The 14,718-nt window shown below is 38.6% G+C and overlaps 1 protein-coding gene across 1 annotated transcript in view; it reads right to left on the bottom strand.

Annotated features, from left to right (window-relative positions):
* Positions 1 to 14,718, bottom strand: part of LOC122734300 (splicing factor SWAP) — a 128,351-nt gene that overhangs the window by 24,253 nt on the left and 89,380 nt on the right. Inside the window, 3 exon segments of the mRNA XM_043975012.1 lie at positions 6,404 to 6,529; positions 7,889 to 8,044; positions 13,054 to 13,319. Coding sequence (XP_043830947.1) covers positions 6,404 to 6,529; positions 7,889 to 8,044; positions 13,054 to 13,319 — 548 coding nt within the window.

The raw sequence follows: 14,718 nt of genomic DNA, 5'->3' as shown, positions 1-14,718 counted from the left end.
CATGCAGAAATAGGTTTGATGTGATTGTACATATATAACCTTTATTGGAATGCTTTCTGTCTTGGGGAGAAGGGAGGAAAGGGAGAGAGGGAGAAAAATTTAGAACTAAAAATCTTATGAAAACAAATGTTGAAAACTATCTTTACCTGTAACTGGAAAGTAATAAAATAGTTCTCTTAGACATCAACAAAAACCTAGCTTTAAAAAGTTATAGCTGAACTTGGTATATGATTTTTGCCATAGTAAAAATAACGGATACTTTTTTTAGGGAGGCAATCAGGGTTAAGTGACTTGTCCAGGGTTACACAGCTAGTAAGTGTCTGAGGCTGGATTTTAACTCAGGTTCTAACTCCAGGGCTAGTGCTCTATCCACCGTGTCACTAGCTACTTCTTTGATACTTTTAGTAAATTTTAGAAGAAACAGAACATCACAATTCAAACTTTTCTTATTGGCTTATTGCCTATCTTTCAAGTCTCAACTAGAATGATAGCTCCTCATGAATCTTTTCTGATCTTTCTAGGGAGAATGATTTTTTACCCATCTGACCTTATTATACCCCCTTTTAGTAAAATTTTTATTCTATTTGTCTATAGTCTCATCTATTCTCTATCTCTACCAGACTCATATCTTTCAGGGCAGGGTCCCAGGACTTATTTAAATATCATCATGTCTCCCAGTGCCCAGTACAGTGCGTTGTTCAGTGCTGCACTTCAGCAAACATTTCTCTTGGTAAACCAACAAGTTAATGTGACATTTAGGGCTCATGTAATTGAATTTCCCTATTAAAGTTCCTATTCTCATGCTTGGTGTGGCATGGAGTGACCTTGGGTTCTCAAAGGCTATGTAAATGGAGAAGCACATGTTAGGGCAGATCTGACCCTAATCTGGAAAAAGTTTACATGTGGGCCCAGTTTTCTAGTAAAATTCAGGGAGGCTTATCAACAGAAGGCTGGTCAGAGTGTGAGGATGTGTTATTGCCTCAGCAAACTCACAAAGATCATCTTTATAAGAAGAAAGGGGCTGAACTCTATGCAGGTGAAGGGATCATCTAATCGCCAAACTGTATTTTTGAAGCTGATAATTAATTGCTAAATCATTACAGACTAACGCTCGATTTATGAACAGGACAAGAGATTCAGGCAATGTGTATATTTTCGTTTATGCTGATGCTTTAAATTTTTTTACGGAGTCAGAGTTTAAGAATTCACTGAGTCTGGTTTCCCATAATTAATGATTGTTTATAATGGTATTTATTATTTATAATGGTTTGATATTCCATCTTTGACATGATCTCAAGAAACAAACTGTTTTAATCAAAAAGTCATAGTAATTTGAAATCAGAATTTAAAGTTAATTAAGGTTTTGTATTTTTCTTTTGGGGGGGAGGGAGGGTTTTAAAATAAAGGAATGCATGCACAGGGTTGAAAACTTGAACTTGGGAATCAGCATGAAAAGTAAAGAAGAGGCTGGAGGCTGATCCTTTTTAGAACAACTACCATCCTTGGGGCAGCTAGGTGGTACAGTGGAAGAGCCACCAGCCCTGGATTCAGGAGGACCTGAGTTCAAATGTGACATCAGACACTTAACACTTACTAGCTGTGTGACCCTGGGCAAGTCACTTAACCCCCAACTGCCTCACAAAGGAAAAAGAAAAAAGGAAAAAAAAAGAACTACACACTCTCAAAAGAACCATTGTCCATTCTTGGATACAAACGTTTATGCATGATGAAAGCTTAATTGAGGATGAATAGAGAAATCTGTTAGAAGAACTGTTTGATAACAAAGAATTGTTTTCTGAACGAGACCTTTATGCATATTAAAGGTAATGAAGAACTTAAAAATGTTAAACAATTATCTGCTTAAGGAATAAATTATAAATTGGATTGAATTCTTGATGCTGTGGATTACAAGAGTCAAATATGCCTTAATGTGGACGAAACTAACATATATGAATGGAGATGAACTGGAGTCACTGTGATTGTAGGACTTCAAAGAGTCGGGAAGGATTCTTGAACTCCTCTTTCATTTTGCAGATGAATTGAATGACCTGAAGCTTAGAAAGGTGCAGTGAGGGGACATGCCCCAGTCATGGGTAAGGCAGGGAAGGGCAGAGCCAGGGACCAAGCCTAAGGGAGTACATTGACTCCAAGTCCTGTTTCTCCCCCTATTCACATACCTCTGAAATCTGAACTTGCCTTTATTCTTTTTTTTTTTTTTTTTTGTGAGGCAATTGGGGTTATGTGACTTGCCGAGGGTCACACAGCTAGTAAGTGTCAAGGGTCTGAGGCCGGATCCGAACCCAGGTCCTCCTGAATCCAGGACCGGTGCTCTATCCACTGTGCCACCTAGCTGCCCCTTGCCTTTATTCTTAATGGCTTTCTCCCATTCAATCTGATAATGTTAAACTATAGCTTATATAAGCAAACCTGAATTTCAGAATTTGGTGAGGTTTTTCTTTAAAACAAGTAATTCTTTTAGGGCTGGATAGGGGTGCTATGGATAGAGCACTGGCCCTGAAGTTAAGAGGACCTGAGTTCAAATCTCACCTCAGATACTTACTAGCTGTGTGACCCTGGGCATGTCACTTAACCCCAATTGTCTTAAACATCTGGGGCCATTTCCAGTCGTCCTGATATAAATCTTCCCACTGGCCCCACATGGCTCTGGAGGAGAGAGTCAGCTGGTGACCCTTGCACATCCCTCCCTCACTTAAATCCAATTCATTGCAAGTCATGACATCACCCAGTGTCATGGTCCTCTTTTGAGAATGAAGAATACTTACCCCCCAACCCCCACTCCCAACAACCAAGTAGGGCTACTTGGTAGTAGCTTGAATGCTGGCTCATCATCATCTGAAAGGCTACCCAAGTACTGACCTGTCTTCAGCCATGGCAACTTTAACAGTCTACTTCAGGCATGGAAGGACTGTGGTCTGAGTCAGAGGAGGCTCTTCCATTGAAATCACAGATCCTCAAATATGAATGCTAGTGACCTGAGTAATGTTTCCTTGTTGACCCAACCACTCTGGGGCCCAACACCATGTTACAGCATCAAGGAAAATAGGCATCCCAAAACATGTTCTAAACCATTAGAATTTGGCATCTATTATTTGAAAAGTTACACCACGGTCCAGCTATTCTGAAACATGTTCTGAGCAGTGAAATTTAATGAAGCTACAAGAAAATATGTTTTATAGAAAGATGTGGTACAATAATATCCATGTTGGTTAGTGAACAATGCTTATTGGGCATCTACACCGGGGATAGACATGAAACAGGTAATGCAGTAAAGGACTAAAGAACTTTTATGAGAAGTCAAGGATATAATACAAAAATAAAAAAATGCTGAGGGCATGTAGAGTAAAAGGGCGATTAAAAAAATTAAGTAGTTTGAAACAGGTAACATTATACAAGGGAACACCCCCCCCCCCCCCGGTGATGTTCATTAATGTTTAAGAGAAGAAAGAAATAAGAACTATTGTTGGGAAGCCCATTTTAAAGAAAGTCATCTCCATAAATTACTCCTCTCTATATAAACCATACATAACTCTGGAGACATATTAGGTAGATGTTATAAGGGAGAAGTCTACCAAATTTTTAAAGAATAATCAATACTTATGCTATCCCAATTATTCTCAAAAATTAAGAAAGGAAGCATTCTACCAAACTTCTTTTATGGGACAAATATTGTCTTAAGAAATAAATCAGGAAGCATAAAGCATAAAGAGAACTAGAGAGCAGTACCAATAATATTTATCAAGAATATAAAAAAATGAAATCCTAGCAAAAAGACTAACAGTAGTTGATTTGAAAAAAGTCAATTCATAATGACCATATTAGTTTTGGGGAGGGGAAAGGGAGGAGGGACAGTTGAATAATCATCAAATGGCCATTTATTAACTATCTACTTACTACACGCTAGTTTCTGCATCAATAGGCTTAACATTCTATCAGGGAGAGATAACATGTACACATTTAAATAGGTACTAAATATATAGAAGAAATACTCTCCTCTCTGGATATCTGCCTCTGTCTCTCTTTTCTTCTTCTCCCTCCCTCTCTCTGTCTTTCTCTCTTTTCTTTTCCTCCCTCTCTGTCTCCCCTTCTCTCTCCTTTCTCTCTCTCTGGATATCTGTCTCTTGTCTCTCTGTGCTCTCTCTCTCTCGTATTCTTCTATAAAAATATATACACACACACACACACACAAAACCGATTTCTTCTGTATATGTGGCACATATTTAAATAGGTATATGTATATATACACATATATAAATAAACAAAATTTTGGGAGGAGGAGGTAGAAGATATAGAAGGTAGGAGAATTGGGAAAAACTTTATGTAGAAGATGGTGTAAGTTGATCAAAGCTGGCCTTTGATCCTTCAAACTAGGGGGTTTTACGTGGCAGAGGAGGGAACACATTGCAGGAATGGGGGATGCCAGACTGGTTGCTGGACTGAAGAATGTGTGAAAGGTAGTACATATAATGAGGCTGGAAAGGCAGGTGGGGGCCAAGTCGCAGAAGACTTTCAATGTTAAACAGAGGAATGTACATTTTATTCTAGAAGCAACAAGGAGTAACAGGAGTTGACCCAGTAGGGGAATGACTCAGTTATACCTGTGCTTTAGGAAAGTCATTTTGGAAGGTGTGGAAGGGATAGATGAGAAAACAGGAGAGACTTGGGAGGCAGAACACTCAGTGGGCCATTGCAATAACCCCAGCCAGGCCTCAGGTGATGGCCATGAGAGCAGAAATGAAAAGACCGGCCTGACCTTTCCAAAGGTATAGGTAATTACCTTCCCCAGCCACAAGAGCAATGCTGGGATGATCCTGCACAGATAATGCCATGAAGTCTTTATAATTTAGTTGCTGCCTAGCTAAAAGCAGCAATTTTGTTCTAGATCAGGGAGAGGTCCTCCAAAACATTTCCCTTTTTATTTAAGTTCTTCTTTGTTAGCAGTAAATGTTTAAGAGAAAAGGCTAGAGCATAACATGCTAAAAACTGGATCGCCTAGGCCTACTACAGGAACAAGGCAGAACATTTCCTGGAGACAATGTATGATGGGGTGCAGCTAGGTGGCGAAGTGGATAGAGCACCGGCCCTGGATTCAGGAGTACCTGAGTTCAAATCCAGCCTCAGACACTTGACACTTACTAGCTGTGTGACCCTGGGCAAGTCACTTAACCCCCACTGCCCTGCCCCCCCCCCCCAAGACAATGTATGGTGGTGGCTCTCTTGAAAGCGGGAAGAAAAATCATGTTCCTGGTGTCTGTACATATACAGGGGTATCCTGGTGGACCTGTCAGGGGACAGAAGACCCACAGAACTAAACCTGTGGCCCCATTTTAAGCCCATTCCTAAAGCCCTGTATTAAATTAGTGAGAGTAGGTCTTTACTCAGTCACATTCTGGCCAAACACCAATGGAGGTATTGATAGCCAAAATGGGGTGGGCATAGGTGCATTTACAGAGTGGCAACTCAAAATAAATTCCTGCCTGTTGAGGCAGCTGGCCTGACTTAGAGTGGGGCAAGTAGTGTGGACTCACTTTACAGGTAGCAGAACTGGCCTGTGCCACTGATTTCCCTTTGATTATCAACCCAGCTTAGTTGACTCCCTAAACACTTTTATGAGAGAAGTCAACATAATGTAATGGAAAGAAAAGACCTAGCTATGGGATACTGGGTAAGTCATTTTACCTTCTGGGCCTCGTTTTCTTATCTGTAAATGGGGGGTGAGAAGACATGTGATGGAGAACAGATGCATACCCCAATGTTGTAATGGTATCTTCGATATATTAAAAGACCAATTGGAAGGCTTCTGGAACATAAGTAATTCTATTTGCTGCAATTTCAAGTAAAAGGTTTGCTTGGGGAGGAGGCTAAAATAAGGTTGGAGAATTAAATGTGAATTTCATTTATCCATGCTCTCCCTCTGTACCATTAGTATGGATAATCAAGAATTGGCATCAATTCTCATTGAGACATGGAATTTACCTAATTCTCTACACATTCCTTATGGAGGATAATAAAAATTGCACAGGTAGAGGGAGTGTCTACATGGATGGGATCACAGATTTGAAAGAGTATCCAGGGGGCAGCTAAGTGATGCAGTGGATAAAGCACCAGCCCTGGATTCAGGAGTACCTGAGTTCAAATCTGGCCTACTAGCTGTGTGACCCTGGGCAAGTCACTTAACCCCCATGGCCCCGCAAAAAAAAAAAAGAAAAAAAAAGAAAAAAAAAAGAAAGAACATCCAAGTAATAATCACACTATCCAGTCACAAATTTGGTATGAGTAAAGTACTAAAGAGCTATATAAATGTCGAGTAGTTTATTACTATGGATGCAAACTGCAACTCTTTTTCAATGGGAGACCATCCCTCTCCCCCCCCACCCCCACACACCTGGACCGTGTGCGTTTCCTGCTGATTCCTGGGCTGTTGCTCAGACGGTAAGCTGTTGGAACACTTCTTTCTTCTCTTCTTCTCTCAGGAGAGTGAGCTCTTCTTCTAGGTGACCTTGACCGTGACCTGAATGAAGACCAAGTAGCTTTATTCACTGCTGGTTTTGATCTGACTATCACTCCAGTAGTAATCAGACATCACCTAAGGCTACAAAGAACTAGGTAGAAGGTTCTTGAAGATGTGGTTATCATAGAGCTCTCCACATGGACTAGTCTGTGTCATGCCAGAATCCCCCATATCCGGGTTCACAAGAACTCTTTCTTTTCTCTTCCTTTTCCCTCAACCACCTAAAACTACAGAATAGATTTTTTTCTCTGTGCTGAACTTTCAACCCATATATAACTGAATCTAGAGCGGTCTGCTCAGCCAATTCTCGATTATACAAAGTCTGATGATAGAATTTATGGATTAAATAGGCTTCATTTTCTCCCTTCCCTATTTTTTGTTTTTTCCTTGCTCATTAGTGGATTTTACTACAGGCTGGATATGGGAAAGCCATTACAATGCAAAGTAGTTAATTCTACTTGTTGTGATTTCAACTAAAAGGTTTGCTTGGGGAGGAGGCTAAAATAAGGTTAGGGAATTACCTGTGAATTTTATTTATCCATGCTCTCCCTCTGTCCCATTAGTATGGATAATCAAGAATTGGCAGCAGTTCTCAGTGGGACATGGAATTTACCCAACTCTCTAACACCCAATTTTTTTTTGGCTTGAAGCCTAAATACTTCAACCCAATTCTGAATGTGTCTTTCCAAATTAACATTAAAGCACCACTTTGTTTTTAAGCTCATAAGACTTCCTGGAAATTATCTAGTCCAATGAAAGATTTGGCATTCTTTCTCATGTGCCCGAGAGAAATGTCTTTTATTCATCCAGTACCACAACCTGTGTAAACCAACAATAATCTGTGAACGGTACTTGCACCTGGGACACTAACCCACTTTAGGGTCAGGGTCTTTAACATAGGGCCACTTAACAATGGCTTTAGGACTTCTCTATTGCATTTTTTTTGTTCATTCAATAAAATTATACATTTTCAGGAACACATGCAATAATCAATTGGGAAAAAAACCACATCTCTTCCCTTGTTTCCATAACAACCCACTTGAAAACAATCTAAGAGCGGCTTGATTTTGCCACTTTCTGAAAGAGTCTACATTGATTCACTTTACTTACAATTAAAAAAACCCCCATATTGTTGTTGCAGAGACCAATGATGCATTAAAAGACCAGTTATAATCACATTCCACCCTCTAGATTCATACAGAAAAAGCAGAACCATTCTTCAGGAAATATAGCAATGGAACAGACCCCTTTCTGGTACCAACTATGTAATTCTTCATAATTTAGAAACGAATTTTTGTTCTCTCAGATCTTTCCTAAGATTTATAAAACAGATTACAAAGGTTGAGGTCAGTTAGACACCTTGACGTTTTACCAGGTTTTCCCTCACAAGAGCTCCAGGAGTCAAATCTTTTCGTTGTCGAGGCTGCCTGATAACTGTCTTGATCTGTTGCTGCTGCCACTGATGAGCTGCTCTGACATGGCTCCGTGCTCAGTGTCCCTGTGGAGGCTGTGGGTCTGTGATATGGAGGCACACACTTCACATTCAGAATAAAATGTGCTAGATTTGGTGTTAACTAGAATCCTGAAAAAGCTCTGTACCTTAATCAAAGCTCTATTATCACCTTATGGAGCACTTACATGGATAAGTCTAACCAACCCTCATATCCTCAGGAAAGTCACTTAGTTTTTAGTGCTTGTGAATGTATGATTCTGGTATCCCAAGAACACTTTGTAGCAATTTGAAATGGATTAGCATTAGATTTCAAATCATTCTGGAGAATAGGCCGTTTAAAAATTCAGCTCAGTAAACTGCATGAGATATTTTAAAGTTTTATATTAATTACAGCAGCTCTCATGCTCCGTATACTACTAATTAGGTTTTTATAATGGCCATATATCCAAATCTTTGAAAACCACAACATAACTAAAGAAACCGACATTTTATCTTATTAGTAAACAACCCAAATAAAGTAAATGGAAGGGTTTTCAAAAAAATACTTAATTGTCCGAATCTGTAGTCTTTCAAACACAATCTCGGCAAAAACTCAACTTCATTGGTCAAATATCTTACTTTAAAAATGAAAACAACAAACCATCATTTTGAGATTTGCTTAAATTGCTATAAAAAAACAACTTCAAAAGTTTCATTTGAAGGAAACAATTATAATACTTTTCCAAATCTTCGACTACTCTACAACTATCTCACCTAATGTATTTTAGTTACTACTAAAAGACCTTTAAATGCATAAGCTGAGTTTATTTAATACCAGATTGCTAGGATAATAAACCAAAAACAATAATGTGGATGTACTCAGCTTTTAGTTCTATTGAAATTTAAGTGGTGGATGTAGCTTTAATCTACAAATCATTCCTCTTTTACTAGATAATAAGCTACTGGGCTCAAGTCCTACCTATTTCCTACATATACAAATACATGCACAGATTAGCTTTAGAGGTCTGGCTTCAAAAGGCTGTTTGCTCACATGAACACAATCAATATTTTTATGTACAGGTATAATCCCTCTACCTGCTTGATCAGCAGACTGAGCTCATCACAGAGGCTATTTTAGCTTTGATTCCCCAAACTGAAACACGATCCTGCTTTTTTAGGCTTCAGCATGTTTCTGATGTTAACCATAATATTTTAAGGAGCCAAATGTCAAGTTGAGATAAAAACATTTAGAGAAACAAATAATTTATGATAAACATGGAGAATATAGAATCACGTAGGACTACTATACATGGAAAAAACTTTTGAGTAAAAAAAAAAAATCAGGAAATTCAAGGAACTAAGTATTTTACTAATAAAGAAGATCCAGAGAACAAAATTAGAATAGCTCCAAAGAGAAATTCAAGAGATTATATACTACCGGATAAGTACAGCTAAAACTGTAAATCATCTTACCAAAAGTTTTGAAAATTAAATTGGAAATATAATAGGTGCATTATCATTAATAATTCAAACTAAAGAATTTAAACTTCAGGTAACAGTATTAAGCTGTGAGAAACTTAAAATCATTTACTCCAAAAGACAAAGGAAATATTCACAAGTGAAACTCAGAGAAAATGCAAATGAAAACAATGCAAAAGTGAAAAAGACCTTGCATTTAATGTTGGTTTAAGAAAAAAAAACACTCAATATATCTCATTTTCACTTTTGTTTTTGAGAAACATTATACTCTTTTCCTAGAAGGGATGTTTAGGTATTTTATAGCTAAAACATGTGATACACAGGATTTCAGTAAGTCCATTAAAAGTCATTGGTACACAATGATGTTGTGGGTTCCCTCCCCAACCACTGAATGTATCTTACTCTGCGTGTGGCTTTATTGCTTAGACTGGCTAATTTCAGAAAAGAAACTCTATTCCAACTGCTGCATGGCCCACCTAACCAGAAATGGAAGGAGATGGCATCTGTAATTATCAGCTGGTAGTCATCTTTCAGACCATCATGCAATTTAAACTACCCCAGAACTCTTAAGTTATTTATTCTGTTTTACGTAGACTTACATATCTATAATAGATTAAACTATCTAAAAGAAAATGTTTATAAATTGCAAATAATTAATAACTTGGGAGGAAAAAACTATTCACATGTTTGACTATTTTACATACTATTGTGAAAAGTTATCCCTTGCTCTCATTTTAGAACTGTTGCATTTCTATGCCATTCAGATATCCAAATGTTACAAATAATGGTACTATCTATGCAAGTGGAAAAATCAGGTGGCCAAGGGCTGTTACCAGCAGAGAAGAGAAGGAAATAATACTGAATGCAACTCAAAGCAGTTATTCGACCCTGCTAAGGCTGAGACAGGAGCCTGCATAAAAGAAGGTGATTAAAGGCAGGGAAGCAAGAGCGTGTTTGACTCCTGTCCCTGGGATTCCGGAGGCATTACAAAACAGCACTGGCCCTTCAGCACCATTGAAGCTCTCATGCTCCTCTCACCTAGGTCCCTGCAGGACACTTTGGATTATAATAGGTCATTCAGCACCACGGGACCCTCTTAACAGGCTGGAATACAGGGAAATGAAGGACAAAGGAGAAGTGTCATCATTTCCAAGGGTAATTATTTGGTAAAATGTTAAGTAGCAACTATTTACCAACTATTTTCCAAGTATTTCTTCTTTTTTTTTTTTCCAGGGCAATTGGGGTTAAGTGACTTGCCTAGGGTCACACAGCTAGTAAGTGTCTGAGGCTGGGTTTGAACTCAGGTCCTCCTGAATCCAAGGCTGGTGCCTTATCCCTTACCAACTATTTTTGAAGACATCAGTTTAGCTTTATTTTTCTTGTCCTGAAATGTGCCTGACATCACTTTATGACTATAAAAGCACAGCCTCCACGGATTCAGGTCTTGGACCCCCCCCCCCCCCCGCCCCCGTGTCAATTCAGTTAAACCTTGATTTGATGGATGATTTTTAAGAATTGATTGATTTACCAATTACTGGCCAAAAGTGACTATTTTTGCATCACAACAAAAAATCGTGTTGTTAGAACTATGAAATGCATTACTGTCATTTTAATACAATATTTTCATGCTTATATAAAAATGTTTATACACAAAAGGGTAAAATCTAGAATAAGAATATACTTCTTAAATATATCAGCATTGGATAAACATGTAGCCCTTTTAGATATACTAGCAGAGATAGATTTAATGTTTTACAGATAGTAAATAAGATTATACCACAGTGAAAAACTTATAGCTTAAGTCTTAGAGTAATACTTTTAATTTCTGAATATAAAGGCTTAGCAAACAAAATGTGTTAACAATTACAGCATCATTTTCTTAGTTAAAACAGAGCAGGCAGAATAAATATAAAACATTGCAAATGGAAAAAGTTTTATAAAGGTGTTTGAATTAATTCTGAAAGAAGATTTTCCTAAGACCAACTTTTCATACTCAAGCAAAAGAGTAAACATTCTATATTATCTTCATATTGTTAACAGTCCTTAAGACTGTAGACTTTCTGAGTCCTGTAACAAAGAATTTCTTGTATAAACTATAGCCTTCTGCTGTTCTAGAAAGCATATCACTGGACTTGCCATAAATGATTATAATGCCTTTTCTGCATCTGTATTACATATCCTCAGTCATATGTGACTGTCTAGGCAGTAATTTCACACGAGAAAGAAAACACAAATGCCCAACCACGGGTTTTCAAAGAGAGACAAGAGGAGCAGCATAGATAGCCATTTCTTTGCCAAAACATTCAAGAGAGGCAGATTTGGTCATTATCTTTTGAACTCATTATCTTTCCCTTTAAACCCTTGTTCCCTCAAAACTTTATTACTACAGGGCATGTCATGTGTCTTTTCCAGGTTTGTTCTGAGTCACAATAGGGTTAAATCTGCTCATCCTAAATCATGGAATTTTAAGCTTCTATATTAGGGCAATATGCATCATCTAACCTACTTATCTTTATTTCATTTTCTTCTTCTTCTTCTTTTTTTTTTTACAGGGCAATGAGGGTTAAGTGACTTGCCCAGTCAGGGTTACACAGTTAGTAAGTGTCAAGTGTCTGAGGTCACATTTGAACTCAGGTCCTCCTGAATCCAGGGTCGGTGCTTTATCCACTGTGCCACCTAGCTGCCCCCAGGTAGCTTTATTTCTTAAAAGAGGACAGGAAAATCCATTTTTTCTGTTGAAGTTTAAAGAATGAAACTCTCTGCATTGAATGAGATTTTTTTCCCCTCTTAACTTTCTACAAGCAGTCACTCTTCTTATACAACAAAGCAAGGAATACGGTGACTCACAAAAGTCTGAATGCCTTTTATTTACATTGTCAGAAGAATTAATTTTGTTTACTTCTTTTGCTATTAATTCTTCAATCACCAGATCAAAGAGAAGGGACCTTACTCCTGATGCTTTACTTCATATGAAAACTTTTTTCGAAAGACAGTGACTGCCAGAGGGAGAGGTTAGAAAGACCAGCTTTAAAACTAAACAAAAACGAAACCCCAAACCACTTTTATTATACTTTTTAAAGCCTCATGAATTTTTTTCATTTACTGCACACACCCCTCTATGTGATGATGCAGAGTGAGTGCACATTTATAATTCTACTAGCAAAGATTCCTTTGGTACTGAAATCTGGCATTGAAAGAAATGAGACAGTAAGGAAGAGTTTAGAGAAAAAAAAGAACCCTCTGTTTTTTAGGCAATGTTGTGTGGGACACATTCATTAATCTACTTGATGATAGATGAATTGTCAAAATCTAAACCGTTTTGATTGGAGGTGTTGAACATCCCTCCCCCTAGCCTATAAGTTCCATTAGGGAAGGTTTTATGTCTTATTTATCTCTGTATCATTTAGGAAACTCCCCAACACTAGGCACTCAATAAATACTAATGGAATAAAAAAGATTATCCTTGACTATGCTGAAAGTAAAAAGTAAAAAACACCTAATTTATTTCATTATCATGAACTATATTTACAAGGATTTAATGAAACAGTCTAATTTTCTCTTAAATACAAACTGATCTAAAAAGTGAAGAAAGGATGATTTTTTGCAGACTCACCTTGACCGCCGGACAGTTCTGTAGGCACTGGGAAGAGAATGCTTTGCTTTTGAGTGTGATCTAGACCTGGACTTAGATGATGAATGGTACTTGGGAGAGCGGGATCTTGTCCGAGACCGCTTTTTGTGCTTTTTCTTTTTCTTTTCTTTTTCTTCTTCTCGGGGAGGGTCTTTACTTTTGCTTGAAGGCCGTTCTGGTGGTTTAACTTCCAAAGCTGGCAGAGGTCTCACTCCAGTCAGTAAAGTACACGGCACGTTACTGACTTCCTGAAAGAACAAAACCAATGGCTGGCTGTTAAAAAAAGTGCCTATGGAGGCCTGAGTGTACAGTCAAAAACCCCAGTGTAAAGAATCACCCCTCATACCAGTAAAACAAGACACTTTTACTCCAGAATTGCTCCTTTGCTCTTCCCCACCCCCATCTTGATCACTGGGTGAACCTGTTTAACCCTATGGCATCCTCTTCTCCAGTCCCTGGAGGGTCACTCCCACCATCTGCCACCATGCACCATGTTTGCTGCTGACTGTAGATGGAGACAATCACATAAATATTCTGAGTGGGTCCACTACAAATTTATGCTACATAAGCTTAACTGGGCCCTCACCTTTGCAAGGTAATCTTCGACACCTCCTTAAATAATTCCGTTATACAGTGGCTTTTCTAAATGCTCTTTTCAGCCTTCCTCAAACCTCCCATGACTCTCTGTCCCCCCCATAAGCCAAGGACCTTGTCTCACATCTTACTGAAAAAATGGAGGCCATTCAAAAGGGTTCCCTCTTGTCCCTGTCATCTCCCATTAGCCAGACTTCATTTGTTACTTTCTATGCCTTATTCCTTGCCAAGGCTAATTCCCCTACATGGAACAAGGAACCTTGTTTCATCCCGTTTCCTGTAGCAGACTTCCTCCTCTATTGCTTCCACGATCTCTCTTATCAGCTAGTTTCTCTAATGGCTGCTTTTCTCCTACCTACAAGTATGCCCACCTCTCCCCCATACTGAAGAACTCTCACGTGATCTCTCCATCTGCACTACTGCTTTATATCTCTTCTGCCTTTTGAAGCTAAACCCTTCGTCTATGATAGTTGCTTCTACTCTCTCCTCTCACTGTTAAACCTTTACAATCTAGCTTCCAAACGTATTCCATCAAAACTCACCTCTCCAGTTATCAACAATATCTTAGTGGCCAAATCCAAGGGCCTTTTCTCAATCCTGATTTACCTTGGACCTCTGTGCAGCCTTTGACACTGCTGATTACTCTCTCTTCTCTTTAGATTTTCAGGACCTCATTTATCAGACTGCTCCTTCTCCGTCTCCATGGCTGGATCCTCATCCAGGTCACACCAACTAACCACAGATGCCCTTCAGGGCTCTTTCCTGGGAATTCTTCTCTTCTCCCTCTATGCTACTTCATTTGATAATCTCATCAATCCCCAGGGATTCAGTTACCATATTTATGCTGATGATTCTCAAATATACCCATCATTCCCCAGTCTCTCTGCTAACCTCCAATCTCACCTCACCAACTGCCTTTTTAGACATCTTGACCTAGATGTCCAGTAGACATCTTAAACTCAACATGTCTAAAACTGAACTCATTGTCTTTACCACGAAAGCCTTTCCCTTTCCAAACTTCCCTGTTACTAGAGAGGGCAACACGATCCCTCT

Source organism: Dromiciops gliroides, chromosome 1 (genome assembly GCF_019393635.1).
Source record: "Dromiciops gliroides isolate mDroGli1 chromosome 1, mDroGli1.pri, whole genome shotgun sequence".
Lineage (NCBI taxonomy): Eukaryota > Metazoa > Chordata > Mammalia > Microbiotheria > Microbiotheriidae > Dromiciops > Dromiciops gliroides.
Note: the sequence above shows the minus strand (reverse complement) of the source record. Positions and strands in the feature narration are given on the sequence as shown.